Source organism: Sinocyclocheilus rhinocerous, unplaced genomic scaffold (assembly GCF_001515625.1).
Source record: "Sinocyclocheilus rhinocerous isolate Xijiao unplaced genomic scaffold, SAMN03320098_v1.1 scaffold3732, whole genome shotgun sequence".
NCBI lineage: Eukaryota > Metazoa > Chordata > Actinopteri > Cypriniformes > Cyprinidae > Sinocyclocheilus > Sinocyclocheilus rhinocerous.
This window is the reverse complement of record NW_015644376.1, coordinates 131,380-149,843: the sequence shown is the minus strand read 5'-3', so window position 1 is coordinate 149,843 and position 18,464 is coordinate 131,380. Positions and strand designations below refer to the sequence as shown.

At 36.7% G+C, this 18,464-nt stretch overlaps 1 protein-coding gene across 1 annotated transcript in view; it reads right to left on the bottom strand.

Moving 5' to 3' along the window:
* Nucleotides 1-306: 306 nt before the first annotated feature.
* Nucleotides 307-18,464, bottom strand: part of LOC107758263 (E3 ubiquitin-protein ligase RNF220-like) — a 35,421-nt gene continuing 17,263 nt past the window's right edge. Inside the window, exons 3-15 of the mRNA XM_016575970.1 lie at nt 13,166-13,292; nt 10,739-10,784; nt 10,558-10,650; nt 6,959-7,001; nt 6,241-6,345; nt 5,264-5,307; nt 4,752-4,863; nt 3,652-3,742; nt 3,441-3,527; nt 3,369-3,380; nt 1,150-1,258; nt 831-905; nt 307-689 (exon numbers count right to left, since the gene is read on the bottom strand). Coding sequence (XP_016431456.1) covers nt 618-689; nt 831-905; nt 1,150-1,258; nt 3,369-3,380; nt 3,441-3,527; nt 3,652-3,742; nt 4,752-4,863; nt 5,264-5,307; nt 6,241-6,345; nt 6,959-7,001; nt 10,558-10,650; nt 10,739-10,784; nt 13,166-13,292 — 1,016 coding nt within the window. The 3' untranslated portion in view covers nt 307-617. The remainder of the gene's footprint in view (nt 690-830; nt 906-1,149; nt 1,259-3,368; nt 3,381-3,440; nt 3,528-3,651; nt 3,743-4,751; nt 4,864-5,263; nt 5,308-6,240; nt 6,346-6,958; nt 7,002-10,557; nt 10,651-10,738; nt 10,785-13,165; nt 13,293-18,464) is intronic.

The following is an 18,464-nucleotide window of genomic DNA, read 5'->3' as shown; positions in this document are numbered from 1 at the left end:
AGGATGAGGGCATCATGAGACCAAAAAATGCATAATATAAACAATTACACTATCACCTGTGTAACAGCTTAAATGATAATTTATCTTAAACCATATTTAAAGGATCCCATTCACTATTAAATTACAGTTACATAAGCATGGAAAATAAATGTACAAGATTCTTTGCTTTTCTGCACATTCTACACAAAACACCGTTTATGAATGATTTCAAAGTTAACCACTTACCAATTTCAGATATTAATACTGCTAGATCCAAATTAGAAAAGAACTCTTCATTGTAAACATTCACAAAACTATGACCGTTTGCTTTAGAACATTCTCTATAAGAATAACTTAACAATATTTTATAAAACAAGGTTTTATACATAGAAACAACATTTGGTGATCGGTTTTACTGTCCTTACAATATTGGTACGGCAGATTTATGCTTTAAAACTTTACCATTTCATTAAGAAATGAACACAGTGGTCTTCATGTACAGTAACTGGTTTGCATTCCGACAGGAACTTTTGAGCAATGACTCTGTTGGGCAAGACGTCTTCTAAGTTTTGCATCAGACCAGAAAGATCCATTTGTGTAGAGTGCAAACAGGCAGATGACTGGACAGCTGTAACCCTTCACAAATACACTCGTCTCAGGTCCCTAGGTGAGGTGATAGTGTTGCACTGTGGACACAATTTCTTTGCTCCCTGCGAGAATGATAATTTGACAATCAATAACAACTGATAGTATTTAACAATCAAAAACAACATAAAGAGTTCACTTGTTGAAGTCACACGGTTGTGCAGGAAATCTTTTGTTAAGTACAGTATGATTCATGTTCATCTCACCAGGGTGCGAAGCCAGCATTCCTCACAGTGGACATGCCAGCACTGGATGGAGGTCAGAGGTACCGTGTAGGAGTCCTGAAAAAAGTATATGTACACAATAAAATTATGTGCATAAGAAAAATGTATTTTTCAGTTTTCATCATTGATAAATAAGACGTTTCTTGAGCAGCAAATCAGCATGTTGCAATGATTTCTTTAGAAGCATGTGATTTCAAAACATTAAACAAGTCTATTACTGACCACAAACATTTGAATAGTAATCAATATGTATTAATTTCATTTTATTCCGTTTTGAATACATATGCAAGGTCAAGCTTACCATGCAGATGAGACACTTGAATCTGTCCCCTCGTGTGAGCTGCTTCTCCAGATCTCTGATGCGTGTTTTCAGGGCCTCCAGCGTACTGAGGGTGGGGTCATCCGGTAAGCTAAACGAAACAAAGAACAAATCCATCAGAGATTGATTAGAAAGTCACAGCGTGCTGAGGGCTTTGTCGCTGAGGGCCACATGTTATGAATTCTAAATTACACACGAACGGTAATCAGAAGACAGATTGCATCATTAAATGAGGTGCATTCAGAAGCAAATTCAACATTGTAATACATGATAGTGAGCATCCCTATTGTATTTCCATATTGAACAGTAAAAATGAAGCACTGAATATGTGTTATTCACATATATAAATGAATATGCACTGACTGCATATGTCAATGTTCAAGTAAATGGATGCGAAGTGTGATTGGTTAGATAATCAAAGAAAAAACACAAAAGGTCCTATGGAAATTTTAAGTAACTTAATAAACCTAATAAAAGTACAATACAATTCCAAAAACTTTTAGTGTGGGCAAAAACAGCTTAAGATTGCCCCTTGTATCGGCCTTTCCCACAGCAGGTGAGGGACAGACATGTCACCGCAGTGTGCAAACATTGTCTCAGTGTAATTGCTTTATTAGCGTGTCCACACAGGGCTGGGCAGCAAGCGCCCCGCGGCGTACTGTCATTTGTCAGGAACGGTCCTCCTTCCCGCCTCACTAACCCTTCCTCACTCAAGTGTTTCCACTTCACCACAATTAAATAACACTCGCTCAGAGCCCCCTAATCCCCGGTAGGAACATCCTGGCCAACGCATCCCCATTTAATCAGCTCTCAGGAATTGAACTATGACAGCAGGGGGTTTAAGTGATCCATCAAAAATGCCTCATGTAATAGCCGCCAAATATAAGCATAATGAATGCTGGTTTTCTCTTGTAGCTGTCTGCTGGAAATATGAAATAACTGCCCTCGTCCTCAGGCTAAATACCTACTGGAGAGTGGTGACGGATCAGGTAGAAAAATATGCTGCAAAACAGAAATCTTGTGTTAAATGTAAAATTATATTAATATATTTTATATTGTGTGCGTGAGCATATATATACATACACATACATATATATACACATATACATACACATACATATATATACACATATATATATATATACATACATATATATACACATATATATATATATACACATATATATACACATATATATACACACACATATATATATACACACACATATATCAGAAATCTTGTGTTAAATGTAAAATTATATTAATATATTTTTATATTTTATATTGTGTGCGTGAGCATATATATATATATACATACACACACACATACACACACACACACATATATTTTTTTAAATATGAAAATCATGAGGCACCATGGGATATAGGCCTATACAGTATAATATAATATAATATTATAATCTAATATATAATTTGTGCGTGTGTGTGTGTGTGACAGAGAAAGAGAAAAGTCTTTCTCTTTCTCTTGTGATGATGCAACTTCTCTAATCTGTGGGTGGACATGCAAATACGTACAAATCACTCGCACATAATACATTCAGAATAATTACATTTAGAAAAAGTATTTCATAGTTTCCCTGCAATATGACACTCCTCGACTGATAAATGGATCAATCAAGCTGATTAATGATTCAAGTCAAACACGCTTCAGTGAACTTGCCAAAATGTAGCCCCGCTGAGAAAGAACTGATTCGTGTACTCTTATTGAACGGGTCAGCCATATATAATTCCTCATGTGTCCCTTCCATGTGCAAACTTGACCTCAGTTGCACGATTAGTAATGCTTGAAAATCTGTCCCAGAGCACACGGAAAGAAGTTCAAATTTCCCAACAGGACTTAAGAAATGCTGTATCGTGATCCTGCAGAGATCTCTTCCAAGAAAATGACATGGATGTTGGAGAGGAGAAGGATGGAGGAGAGTGGGTGGAGGCACTTGAATATTAACCTACGTGTATCTCCCACATGAGCATCACAGCTCAGAGTGTCTGGAATATATGCACAAACTACTTTCAAAAAGCATGCACTTGAAGTCACGATGAAACAGAAGTAGTGACAGATCCTGTCTCTGTATTGTGATTTAAAAAATTACAAATGAAACATGCATGAATGAATAGTTCACAATAAGATGTATAACTTATAAATGAATTTTCATTTCATGCTGACTTTAAGGTATACTTACATCTCTAACTCGCTGTGTATTATTAAAGTAGCATAGAAAAACTAATAATGTGCTGTTTGTGTGTGTGCATACTTTAAAACAGCTCCTCTTAACGCCTGCCTCTCCTCAGCATCTCTGGGTTCATTTCCTGAACAGGGAATCACATCCGCCTCTGTGTATCTGAGATCATTTGCTAAGGAAACATTTCTTATTATCAAAAATGCTTTCACAAAAAAAACAAAAGATCACTGCATGTTCTTGCTGTGCCATAAACTGTGCTGACTGACAGCAAAAATAAGGATACTGTGCTTTTCCATATTCCAAAGTATCATCACCGTCCACATCCAGATCTGCATCGCTGTCCTGATGTTCTTTCAGTGTGCTGCTCACCAAACCTTAGGACATTTGATATGAGAATTGATTAAATGACAAAAAACACAAAGCCTTACAGAGCAAGACAGCCAAAGGAACAGAGTATGAAATTCAAAAATAGGTCGAGATACAAATGCACCCTACTGATGAACTGCAAAGTGCTAATAAAATTAAAAGTGTTTTTAAGGACACAAGGGTCTATATGACCTTTGAGTCCTTTGTGATCGGCTCTGTCTCCGTTTTTGACCCCTGTCTAAGTGCTTTTACAGTAATCTCCTTCTCAAGAGGTTAACACCACTCCCATTACCTCACGTGTCTGTTGTGAACTAATCACACACAAGCTCTGTTGCAAAACTAAGTGAGCTGCCTTGCTGCTTACATAGTCGGTCACTGAACCTCATAGGTAACCGATTTGGGAACGCTGTGCATTGGCATTAACTCTACAAATAGGCTTGACATTTGTATTCAATTTCAACAAACTATTACTCTATTTAGCATGATGCCTACTAGTTTACATAAAAATATATACACTGTAAAAAATTATTTTCCATAGATTACTGGAGTACATTTTTACAAGAAAACACAATTTCTACTTCAAAATTTTAATTCATTGCTTTACTTGCCATTACTTCTGAGAGAAAATTGTTTTAAAGTAAAAACTACACAGTGGCTTTTTTTTTTCAGTGTAGCACATGGAGATTGGATAAAATAATCTGTTTTTATTTGCACTGTTTTTCTATTGATACATTTCAGTACTGCATTATTATTTTCACTGAGTTTGTCACAATGCATAATTGGACTAAGTACTCCTCTGTAGACAGTTTTTGTTTTCAGTTTTGGGATGTTAGCAACTGATTTCATCAAGTTAAGTGGCTTTTTTATTGTAGTTTTTTTTTTTAAAGATATTTGCCTTTCTAATTTGATACATGACTCCAATCTGACTCCTTATAAACATGGATTGATTTATATGGATGTATTTGTGTATTTGGCTTGTATTTTAATTACTGTGAATTGTTTGTTTGCGTTTCGTACCTCTGAAGCCTCTGAGAACAGAAACCATCTGTATTCTTCTCTGTTCGGCCCATTCAAACTCCCTCCCGGCTGACAGCACAGAGCCATCTTCAACAACACACACGCCGTCTCTCTGTAGAAAACACACAAATATCAGAATCTCTGGTGAAAATGTCTCCACCAGCCTCGAGACAACGCTTTCATCTGCTGCCTGCCCTGAATGCCCTCTTGGCATTAGGTCACAGCTGAAAGAAACAGAAAATAAAAAGAAACAGACATTTCACAGGCAGGTTTATAGTTTGTCTGATCCTTCTGGCCACATTTACCTGTCTTATACATCATACGACTGACTTAGCAGAACAGGACAGCTGACGCCTGTCTCATGCTGCCTGTCAAGTACAGACATCACAAACAGTCTGTGATCTGTCAGTGAAAGCAGATCTAGAGAAAATACAGACTACAGGGGAAGGAAGGTTCATTGTTTTGAATGAACAAATGCACAATGAGAAATAAGCTGCATTTTTTCATCATACCTGGTCTTCCTCTGCTTTCCGTCTTTTAAGTTTCCCAATGCGTGCTGTAAAATAAAACAATGAAAAAAAAAAACTCAACAAAACAGCTGATTTTTTACTGATGCTTGACACTTTTCATATTGTTATCTAAAAATATGAAGCATAAATACATTTTTTGATTTGATTTTTCTCCAGTAGCAGTTTTATGATGGAAATATATACGATCTCAAGCTGACATAAACTGATAAGACAGAAAGGCCTCTATGGCCTACAAAAGATAAATAAATGGCAAGGGAATTGGACTGATCTGTTTATCTGATTATAAAATAAAGACAAATAAAAGATTTCCAGAATTCTCTGCATCTTCTTCTCTCAAACACACACAGAAGAAGTCAAATTCAGCATTGTGGAACGGTATCCACCACTCCCATTAAAATCTCTGTGTTTTGCTGAGCTGCTAATGATGTTAAGGGACATTAATCTTTAGGAGCCTCAGCTCATAATATAGTGAAAGAAGACAGTAGAAACAGAGCTGAGGCTGTTACAATCACAATGAAGTTGAGCATAACAGAGAGGGGATCATTAATTAGAGCGAGAACCTGATCAATTTGCTGTGACCAATCGTCCAGTGCACCTTTTTTAGATGTTAATGAAATAACATAAAAATTAACAGTCCTGATAAATGATAGAAAATTCAACATGATAGAGTATCAATATTTCACAGTACAGAGCTTCAATACTCTGTGTATAACTGTGTCAAGGGCATAATATTACATTAAATACTATATAATTTTCATCATCTCATTCTACATCTGTAGAAGATGATTCTAAAGTCATTTTCTCCTTTAAGATTAATTTAAATCAGTGCTGGTTGGCATTCTAGATAAAGCTTCTTTATATACCTATAATTTTACTAAACACAAAACTTGATGTAAATAAAATAATATAGAGTTGGTAGTGAATCCGCTGTCATGTGCCGTGTGTGGAGAACAGCTTACCAGACAGTGGGCAAGAAGATACATGTGGGAATCCACAGTCAGGCCAAACATGAACAGATTTCACTTTCTGTTTGGCGTAGCACCTGCACCAGCAGAGCTCCTTAACTGTTAACATATAAAAAGGTTAAAGGTCAATAATCCGCTCTGCTCGTGAGGGTGCTAGGTCAAAGGTCAGGGGTGGTGCTTTAATTGTGAATGTTCAAACTGTGTTAGAAGTGTGATTCAAAGTGTACCAGTGCTGTCTGAGAACAATTTGTAATAATTACTGCATGTCATTTTGGTAACACTTTATTTTAGGGTCTCTTAACTAGTTACTTATTAGCATGCATATTACTAGAATATTAGCTATTTATTAGTACTAATTAAGCACATATTAATGCTTTATTCTACATGACCTTATTCTACATCCCTAATCCTACCAAATACCTAAACTTACCAACTACCTTACTAACTATTAATAAGCAGCAAATTATGAATTTATTGAGGGAAAAGTCATAGTTAATAGTGAATAAGTGTTTCCTATTCTAAAGTGTTACCGTCATTTTCAAAGAATGTCTTATGGAACTTGTATAAAAAAACTTGTATTAGTATTCATAGAGATACATGAATTTGGTCAGATCCAATGCATGTTTATGACTCTAGAATGACTGAAATGCAAAATAAGAAAGAGAAATACAGTGAGAGGATTTTGAGATACTGAAAGTAATTGACAACGTACCATTGAGTCTTGTTTGCCTGTTTGCTCGTACTCGCAAAAATGTCTAATGAAAAAAGAAAAACAAAAGGGAAGGTTCAAAATCCATAATCTCATACAAAAACATTACACCTAACATTTTATTTTAAAGAATAAGCCTTTAAGCCATCATACAACATTTGTTTTCAGAATATCCAGTTTCACAAATATGTCATATTGTGGAAGTAAAATGGGTTATAAACAGCAATTCAGGTATAAATCAAATTTTTTTATGTTTAGGATTGACCATACCCTGCAAACCTAAAATATAATGACCAATTTATACTATGAAAAATGGCAGCAAAAAAAGTAAGTGTGATATTATGAGGACAGCATTGTTTGTAAAATAATAAGCACAGTGCTCATTCAATAAATGCACAGCTAAACAGATGAATTTTGAGTCTGGATTTAAATGTGGCTAATGTTTTAGCACATCTGATCTCTTCTGGAAGCTGGTTCCAGCTGCAGGCGGCATAATAACTAAAAGTGGACTCCCCATGTTTTGTGTGAACCCTTGGAATTTCTAACTGACTCGATCCTAATGATCTGAGTGGTCTGTTAGGTTTATATTCGGTGATCTGCAATGTATTTAGGTCCTAGGTCATTAAGTGATTTATAAAAGAGTAAAAGTACTTTAAAATCAATCCTAAATGTAACTGGAAGCCAGTGTAAGGACCTGAGAACTGGTGTAATATGCTCAGATTTTCTGGTTCTAGTCAGAATTCTGGCAGCAGCGTTCTGGATGAGCTGCAGCTGTCTAATGGTCTTCTTGGGAAGGCCGGTGAGGAGACCATTACAATAGTCCACCTTGCTGGTGATGAAGGCATGAACAAGTTTCTCCAAGTCTTGACTGGAAACAAAACATCTAATTCTTGCAATGTTAGTATGCTGATTTAGCTACTGCTTTGACATGACTACTGAAACTAAAGTCTGGCTCCAGAATCACACCAACATTCTTGACTTGATTTTTAGTTGTTTGACCCCTAGAGTCAAGGTATGCAACTTCATCTTTGTTTTCTCCTTGTTTAACTGAAGAAAGTTCTGGCACATCCATCAGTTTTTTCCTTGTTTAACTGAAGAAAGTTCTGACACATCCAACTGTTAAAGGGGTCATATGATGCGATTTCAAGTTTCCCTTTCTCTTTGGACTGTTACAAACTGTTCGTGAATAGATAAGATCCCTAAAGTTGCAAAGACTAAAGTCTCAAACCCAAAGAGATATCATTTATAAAAGTTAAGACTCGTCCACGCCCTCCTAAAACACCTTTTTTAAACACGCTCCCACAGGTCTACGTCACTTTGTGGGAAGATTTGAATAACACCGATTTGTTTACGCAAAGAAAGAAGGATTTGAATAACACCCAAAAGTTTACGCAAAGAAAGAAGGCGTAACTTTGATTCTCGCTGTAGTATTGTTGCCGCCGCCGCCATGTCGTGGAGACGCTGTGTGTTTCGTTATGAAAGCGACAAAACAGATGAGTTTTGAGTCTGCATTTAAATGTGACTAATGTTTTAGCACATCTGATCTCTTCTGGAAGCTGATTCCAACTGCGGGCGGCATAATAACTAAAAGCAGACTCCCCTTGTTTTGTGTGAACCCTTGGTATTTCTAACTGACTTGATCCTAATGATCTGAGTGGTCTGTTAGGTTTATATTCAGTGAACATATCTGCTATGTATTTAGGTCCTAGGCCATTGAGTGATTTATAAACGAGTAAAAGTACTTTAAAATCAATCCTAAATATAACTGGAAGCCAGTGTAAGGACCTGAGGACTGGTGTAATATGCTCAGATTTTCTGGTTCTAGTCAGAATTCTGGCAGCAGCGTTCTGGATGAGCTGCAGCTGTCTAATGGTCTTCTTGGGAAGGCCGGTGAGGAGACCATTACAATAGTCCACCCTGCTGGTGATAAAGGCATGAACAAGTTTCTCCAAGTCTTGACTGGAAACAAAACATCTAATTCTTGCAATGTTTTTGAGATGATAGTATGCTGATTTAGTTACTGCTTTGACATGACTACTGAAACTAAGGTCTGTCTCCAGAATCACACCAAGATTCCTGACTTTATTTTTAGTTGTTAGACCCCTAGAGTCAAGGTATGCATTCACCTTGAGAACTTCATCTTTGTTTCCAAATGCAATGACTTCAGTTTTTTCCTTGTTTAACTGAAGAAAGTTCTCGCACATCCAACTGTTAATTTCATCAATGCATTGGCAGAGGGAGTCAATGGGGCTGTAGTCATTTGGAGATAAGGCTAGGTAAATCTGGGTATCATCTGCATAGCTGTGATAGGCGATTTGGTTCTTTCTCATTATTTGACTTAGTGGGAGCATATACAGGCTAAACAAGAGCGGTGCAAGAATTGAGCCTTGTGGGACTCCGCATGTCATGGACGTCCACTTAGACTTATGCTCTCCTATACTCACATAATAACCTCTCCCTTCTAAGTATGACCTGAACCATTTGATTGCCATCCCAGAAAGCCCGACCCAGTTTTCCAGTCTCTCTAGAAGTATGTTATGATCGACCGTGTCAAACGCAGCACTGAGATCTAGTAGTACCAGCACTGATATTTTGCCAGATTCAGAATTTAAGCGAATATCATTTATTATCTTAATGAGCGCTGTCTCTGTGCTGTGATGCGGTCGGAAACCAGATTGAAAATTGTCCAGGTATCCATTTGAGTTTAAGTATTTGTTCAGCTGATTAAAGACTACCTTTTCAATAATCTTGCCTATAAAAGGAATATTTGATATTGGTCTGTAGTTGCTCAATATGGTGTTATCAAGATTTCTCTTTTTCAGAAGGGGTTTAACAACTGCAGTTTTCAGGGAGTCTGGAAAAGTCCCAGAAAGAAGTGAGGCGTTCACCACTTCTAAGAGATCTGCTTCTAAACAGTTAAGCACCCTTTTGAAAAAATATGTGGGAAGTGTGTCAAGATAGCAGGTTGACGATTTAAGGTGCTGTACTATTTCTTCCAAAATTTTGCTATCAATGTCTTTAAAAGCAGACATAGTATCTTATTTTTGAAATTGCGGTCGAATCTGTCTGACCTCTGCATAACTTGAGGATGTGCTAATCGCCTTTCTGATATTATTGATCTTCTCAGAAAAGAAGGAAGCAAACTTATTGCATTTGCTGTTGGAGAGCATTTCACTGGGAATCTGACTTGGGGAGGTTTGTCAGTCTCTAAACAGTAGCAAAAAGAGTGCGAGTGTTTTTGTTTAAGTTACTGCTTATAAGGTTTGAGAAGGTCTGTCTATCTGTGGCTAGTTCCACATTGAAAGCATGAAGGCTGTCTTTATAGATGCTATAGTGAATTTCAAGTTTCTTAAGAAGAATGAAAATATAATGTAACATTTTTAGAACATTAATATTATTTTAAATTCAATTAAAGTCCAGTAGATGGCAGCACTACACTGAGGTCTGTCTCAAACTTTTGATTGACATGTAGTCCAGGAATGGGAAAAGTCCACACTTTAATTAGTTTGATTCTACCTTTAACTGATTAAAGTTCAATATGCTCTTCAAAAGAAGTGCAAGCTAATGAAGTTAGATGTATATAACGTGCATTTCGTGCTCACCTGGTACCTGTCGGAGTGCACAGCCTCATCAGCGGGACGTGGAGAGGAGGCAGAGGAGGAACCCTCTCTCTTTATGTGCATAGAGAACAGAGACTGAGAGAGGTAGAGCTGTTATTATTGCCTGTAGACATAAATAAATTGTACAAAACAAGCGTTGTGAAGTACATTGGAGAGTCCGTACCTTAGGCGGCCCAGCAGCGAGACACTCCTTTTGAGCAGGACCCTGACTGTAAACAGGAGAGAGTGTTATTAACACATATTTCATCACCACAATCCCATTACCAACAAAACTCAGTCTTGTTTTAAACACAAAGCTTGAATCAGAATATGCAAACATGCTCGGAAACGAGGGATCAGGTTGCATATTGTTCTCAAATGACATTTCCTTCACAGTCAAATAAAAATCATGTATAAAAGCTGTCTCCACTAAGGTCCTGTACAGCAGGAAGGCTCTAACACACCCTGGGGCCGAGTTCAATTTGACACAATTACTGTCCACAGCTCTGTCACTAAGCAGATTATGGCTATAATTTCTTTATTGGAGAAATCTTTCATGTGTTCAGAGTGGCTAATGTGCCGCCCTGCCTCGTCTGATGCTGATAGCAAACGTTGAGGAAACGCGTTATTAGCTTGCTATGATTTTCGAAGGGACTGCCTTGAGCTTGACTGGCTGTGAAATGTCAGGAACAATGTAACAGCTTGTAATTTGTGATGTTGCAATGATGAAGGAGACAGGGAGAAGGGTGGAAGCATGGTGCACATGCCCGGAGGCTGTAGATAAATATGCCATCAAGACCTGGAAGGTCTTGGAAAGGACAGGCTACAGGGAGGAGGTGTCAGGGAGTTTGTGTGCATCTATATGTGTGTGTACATATTCATTGGCTCAATCTGCTTTAATTCTGCCCTTCCTCCATCTCTCCTGCTCTTGTCTCCAGTTTTGATCTCTTTACTATGGGCAGCGATGCATTTTCATGAGCCTGGATGAAATTTGAGTAAGAGTGACAGAAGAGCATGCTGACTGTCAGCGGCACTTTACTGTCTATGTGCTCCGGCCGACACAAAGAGACTGAGGCAGTTCAAAAAAATCAAATCAACTCTCGACTGATCAGCTGATGATCTCAGATTGAGCTGGATGGATGGAAAAACAAAAGAAGACATGAGCGAAGCAGAGGGAGGTTGATAGATTATTGATTGTCTCAGTCATTATATGGATTGTATCATGTTCATTACAGAGGAACATGACAGGTTTCATTTTTGTCGTCTCCATGAGAATTGGAGGTGAAGAATGAGGTGGAAAAGAGTGTGATAGCAGATAGCATTGGGATTTATTTATTTAAATGTTAAATAAAACTAGCATTAATAAAATAAAAATAATAAAAAATAAAATAAATTATTGAATTTATATTACGCTCCAGCATCCCCGCAACCAAGTCGTTTGAAGTATTAATGGTTGGGAGGATTTATTTCTATATGGTTAGCATAAGTAACTAAGCAAGTAAATAAAATTTTTTTTTTAAGTTATTTATTTATATATTTTTTTAAATTAGGATTTTAGATTATGATGAAAATTGGGACAACATTTGGATATTATATTATTTTTATAGTTTTTTTTTTCTTAATTTTCTTTTAGATTTTTCAATTTAAATAATTAAATATTAGATATTAATATATTAATGTTAAATTAAAATGTATTCATTTCTTTCTAAATGGTTTACAAAAACAAAAAAACAGACAAATAAAGTTATTGTTTGAATTTTCTTAGGCATTTTTTTATTATAACAACAAAATGGATTGAAAAATTGGGTCAGCATTGGGATACTCTCGATTTAAGTATTTAATTTAAATTAAAAAAATGCTAAATATAATAATAAACAATGTTAAATAAAAAATAGATAAAATAAAATGCATTAATTTATACATGGATATATATGTGCAACAATTAAATTTTTTTTTTAATTTTTAATTAACGCGATTAAATCGCATGATTTTTCTGTGATTAATCGCATTGTTATGCACAAAATTCAATAATGAATTCAAAAGTAGTGTATTGTGCACTTTTTCATTTAAAAGTACAGCTATATATGAACAAGCGGCGCGGGACAACACTTGATGGGCGAGTGCGGGTGCGGGCGGGTAGAGACTCGTGTGTGCGGGATGCGGGGAGAATAAGGGCGTACTCACACTAGGTAATCTTAACCGTCCCCGAGCGCGTTTGACCCCCAAAGCCAGGTTCGTTTTTTACTAGTGTGATCGCTCCGGTTCGTTTAGCTGTTCTTGGTTCGGTTGGAAGAGGGGGGCCAGAGCGCGGTTCAGTTGGGCCCGGGCGCGGTACGCATGTAGTGTGAGCGCTAACCGCACCCTAACGCTGAACTTCTGATACATGCAGAATGATTGCGCTAGCATTTCTGAGCGGCAAAAATGATAGATCTGTAAAGCAATATATTGTGAGAGAGCCGTGTGTTACCGCGTCCCAAACGACTCAAAATAATAAACCACAAAGTTAACAAACGATGCACTCCACTGTGCTGATCAAGAGCGCTTATCTGCTGTCTATATATATTAAAAGACTGTTGTCAAGAGTGTGTTGAGGATGAACTGGAGGATGTACCTATTGTGCAGCTGCATTAGACGCTCCATCTCCTGCTCCATGTGTTCCTGCAGCTCTCCTGGCCGCAGCACAGCATGACAGATCGGACACATGGGCATCTGTGTGTCATACAGGGCCTTCACTTTACCTGGAGACAGGTGAGAGAGGGGCACACAAAAGAGACATGCTTTATTATTATAAACCTACAATGAGTATTAAAGAGAATTCTATACAATGATAAAAATCCTGTAGTCCAGGCAGATGTGTCACTTAAAAGAAGCTCATTAACATGACAGCAGAGACATCAACTAGCAATACCTGTCTCGAAGTGAGGCCATCACAGACTACCATGTGGCCACATGAAAGCAAATAGATGTGAATAAAACATGGATCTGCATATAAACGTCACCTGGAGCCATGCCCTTGACAGTCGGCCCCCCTGTGAGTCCCCTCTCTTTTAAATTTCATCTACGGTGCAGCTCAAATAAATTCACTGACAAGTACTAACTACTTGCATCTCTGCCTAAAGGCAACCAGCATCAGTAAACAATGAAATCCCATGGCTGAAATTGAATTTATAACCACATTACCTGCACAGATAACGTCAGCATATAACAAGATGATAAGAGGAATTTGATTTGATTCTGGGACAAGCACGTCTTTTCCCCCTCCTCCTGCTGGAGGGACTCTCATCGGGGGAATTTGAGAGAAATTTCTAAAATGATAATGTTATACCTTAACACGGATTCATTGCCTTAATTAATATACATGGAAAAACCTAAACCAATGTGTAGCTGCTTAAATCAAGGGGAAAAAAAGTTGTTAATTCTGAACTTTAAATTCTGAAAATTAATTCTGTAGTTCTGTTATTTTATGTTTCATCATAAATATCTAGCCTATATTGCTAAACATTTTATAAATAGTTTCCCCCCCCCCATATTGTTTGTTTTAAACTTTAATTAATTATATTTACACTACCATTTATATTGTGAAATATAAATTACAATTTAAAATAGCTTTTATCATTTAAAATACTTAACATTTAATTTATTCTTGTGATGGCAAAGCTGAATTTTCGTGAGCCATTACTCCAGTTTTTGGTCACATTTCTTATTATTTTCAATACTGAAAAGAGTCACACTCCTTAATATATGTGGAAAGCATGATACAAAATTCATAAGAACAGCATTAATTTACAATCTAAATAAAAAATGAATGAATGAATGGGGCATTTATATAGCACTTTATTGTGTATTGCTGTACACCAAAGCGCTTTACAATCATGAGTGTGTGTGGGGGGGGGACTGCAGAACTCTTCTAAAAAATTACTTATCCCAAACTTTTGAATGACTGTGTACATTTAAAATAAAAATGTAAGTGTTAACACACTCCTACCAAAAAGAAAAAAAGTCATGAAAATTAACAGAAAATTACTTTAAAAGCAAATAATAAACATTTTAATTCAGTATGTCACAAGAAAACAGGAAGTCATCATCCTTAGATAGTCCCATTGCATTTTTTCTCCAAGTTATAGGATGACTGCACATGCCAACATCCATATGACAACTGCCACTGTCATGATGGGAGACGAATTCTGAGACGGCCATGAACTGACCTTTCCAAAATGCCACATTTCATTCTGGCTTTCTGTCACATTACGACAATATGTCACAAGCCTGAAAAAGACAATACTAGAGGCTTGTATTTCACAGAGCCGCATGCAAAGGGGTAAACAGTCATATTACTGGAGGCCAGATGAACGTGGCTCTCTTGGTAATTGATTGACGTGAACTGTATTGGTTGCCATAGCTTTTTCAAAATGTCAGAATTCAAAATTCAGACAGCCAACGAGGTTTGAGATCACATATCAGTTTCTTATGTTCAGTATGTTAAGTAAAGTAACATTTTAAATTGGGAAACTACTTTGAATAGAATAGAATAGAATAGAATAGAACAGAATAGAATAGATGTGACATTTGAAGTCAAGTATAAAGGGAGGTCCCTTAACGATTTCTGCTATGATTTTGCCTTTCAATAACTCCATAATGGGCGCAACCTTTCAGTAATCCGAGGGCATGCGAGAGGCAGGCGACTGGCAGGGGGCTTGTTCCCTGGCAGATTTTCTGAGAAGAGTGGCAGTTATAAAACAGAATTGGCCCACTCCACACCTGCCATGAAGCCCCGTCAAGTAGCCTGAACCCGTCTGGTTCGTGTTTAAGACATCAAATGTTTCATTTTATACAGGGGATTTCATCATTCCTTCAATATGCTTTCTGAAGTGCAGGAGTATGCGAGCTCCAGTGAGTGTTTTTATTGAGGAAAATAATGGGCCATTGAAAAAGGCTATTTAATAGGCAACATAATAGGCAATGTAGCAACACATCTGCTGTGGAAAGTCATTTCCTTCATTTTCAAAGGTACTTTCTTGATTCAGACCTTCTTTCATTAATCGGCTTAGAAGCAGCTTAATCACTCTGGCACTGAACCAGGTACATGTGGAAAAAGGTCCACGTTTGCTGTTATTGAGGGTAATCAATGTCTGAAATTGGAGGCAGAGTGGAAATATTACCACAATAAATCCTAGAGCTCGGCTACAATTGCGAGAGAGAGACGTCGCACACTTGCATGTTCGATATTATAAAGCGATCTATTAGATTAAAGCGAAAATGGCTTCCATTAACATCCTTACTGTCAAGTCAATGAGCTCATTCTGTTCCTGCCCCCACATACTTTTACTGGACAATCAGTGTCTTGTTAATGAATATTTACTGAAAATTCAAATATATCAAAATATATCTCCTTTAAAACCACTCCTGCCAAAAAATAAATAAATAAAAATTATGGTACACAAATGTCAAAGAAAAACTAACACGACTATGCAACAACAACAGAAAGGCAGCTAGGACACAGAACTTGGAAATATTTGATTTTGATATAAATGTCTTCTCCAGCTTATTACTAACAATATATATTATTTTCGTAAAACAAACAAGGCACACAAAAAGCATGAAACTATAGGATGGGCTTGTAGGTTATGGTCTCAGATACAGAGGAGAGTGATCAGGGTCTTGGAAATCCCTCCATCATAAATGTCCCCATAAAGATGAGGGATAGACATCTATACAGCTGCCCGATAAAGCTGTGGCACTCATCACTCCAGAGAGCTGATTGCTGCCTTTAACTGTGTGCTGTGTCAAAGAGTTCAGCCCTGGAGAAACATTCAAGACCAGGTTCAGCTCTACAGGCAGACAAGTGAGTGACAACAAATACAAATGATTCACTGAGCTCAGACTCACGTGAATATCTTCTAAAATATCTAATGAAATTAAAGTCTTCTCTATTCTTCCATATTGTGACGCACATCCAAGTAATTTTTTGTTGTTGTTTTTTTGTAAAAGAAAAAATATAGGGTGGGTTCTAAGTTATTGACTGGATGAATGAGAGTTTGTGCAAAGCAATTAACTGGACAAGTCAGGCATAGTTTGTAGTCTCACCAGAAGATTGAGTTATGCCATTTTGAGGTTAAATTCAAACAATCAATCAATAAATAAATAAATAAACACTTCAAATAAATAAATTAAACATGTGCATGGATCAGCATTATTTTAGTAACAAGATACTATTATAGTTTTCACTAATGTTTGAATTAGTTTCTATTTTATATTTCCTGTTTTCATGATGTTATACTGTATTTCAAGTTTTTGCAATTTAATTTAGTCTTTTGTCATTTAAATTTTTTTATTATTATTTTTTTATGTGTCTACATGGTTTTTATACATTTTTATTTCAGTTGTAGTTATACTTAAAAGAAAAAAAAATGTTGCCTTGGCAATTATAAGGTTTAAGGTTTTTATTTTATTTTATTTGAAGTAATGAAAATGTTTTTTATCATTTTAGTCTTAGTGAAATATAATAACTGTGGCACAGATTAATTGTAAAAAAAAAAAAAGAAAAAAAAAAAGGAAATAAATAGGATGAATTTCCATTTCATGCACACAAAAAAACACCAAAATTATAGATGCATGATCATTGCAATACATTTCCTGACCCTGTGTATCCCAGCAAATATGATATGTAATCCTAAAATAACTCAACACAACTAGACTTGATCGTGTGACCACCATACATGCATTATCCTTTTGAGCAATCTTTTAACAAACCTCTGTAACCACAGCTCTCCAGCTCATCTATAGAAAATCAATACAATGCGTCCAGATCGTCAAGAAAAGCAGATATTTAGGCATGCAATCCTTTAAGATACTCAAGAGAGCTGACTATGGACAACCAGTGCTGTGATAAATCTCAAAATATGTGCATTAAGGCAGTTTTTTTTGAAGGACATTGTTTAAAAAAAAAAACTATCTCCTTTTTATTTTATTTTAAAAAGAGTTTTTACTTGTAAATAAACACAATATATCTTTATACCTGCTAATATCCACAGCATACAGCAATATGCTGCAGATTTGGGCTGGTTGTTAGCAAACAACTGGGTTACAGTGTGTCTCTTCAAAAGGTTATTTTGATAGTAATTGATATTGAGGGTGGGAATTGTTCTCTAGATCTTCTCAACAGGTTTAATTAATGAGCATTCAGGGAATCTTAAATAACAGAGACAGCCAGATCAATAGTAGTGATGAGCAAGAGAGCACTATGTGAAAGAGTGTTCAACAGAAAGCGAGAAAAACACAAGAAAATAACATTGGGGGAAAATGAACAAGATTGTGTAAGGTTAAACCTTTGGAGGAACAATTACACAATACACATAGCAACAATATGATGCAGTCAGCATGATATTCTAATGACACTCATTAACCCTCATAGACCATCATTCCACTCAGATAAACTCCCATTATTTGATGGGTGGGTGCTGCTTTTTTTATGGTCTCCTCAAGAACTCATCAGCAGGAGTTACAGGCTGTGATGTGAAGGCAGACACTTCAAATAAACCAAGTCTGAGAAACTGGCCAAGATGAAGTCGCACACCTGCAAACCAGAGGACAAGAGAGACAGTCCTGTCTAAAGTCCACACAGACAGAGTAACTGAAGTATCTGTACTACACCTGTGTGTGTGTGTAAACACATGGGTACAAATGTGGAAATGTGAATGAATGAGTGAGTGTCTATGTATACACATACCTTCTATATGCTAGTATATGAGTGCATGTGTCTATGCGATTATCATGGAACATTTTGTTGAGGAGGGCACTAGTGGTATGTAGGCTTGTTTTAAAAAATCTGATAAGTTTAAGGTTTTTGTTAGTGTTCAAACATAACTTCATCCATCCATCAAACCTATCCTCTATAAGGTTGGGGGAGCATT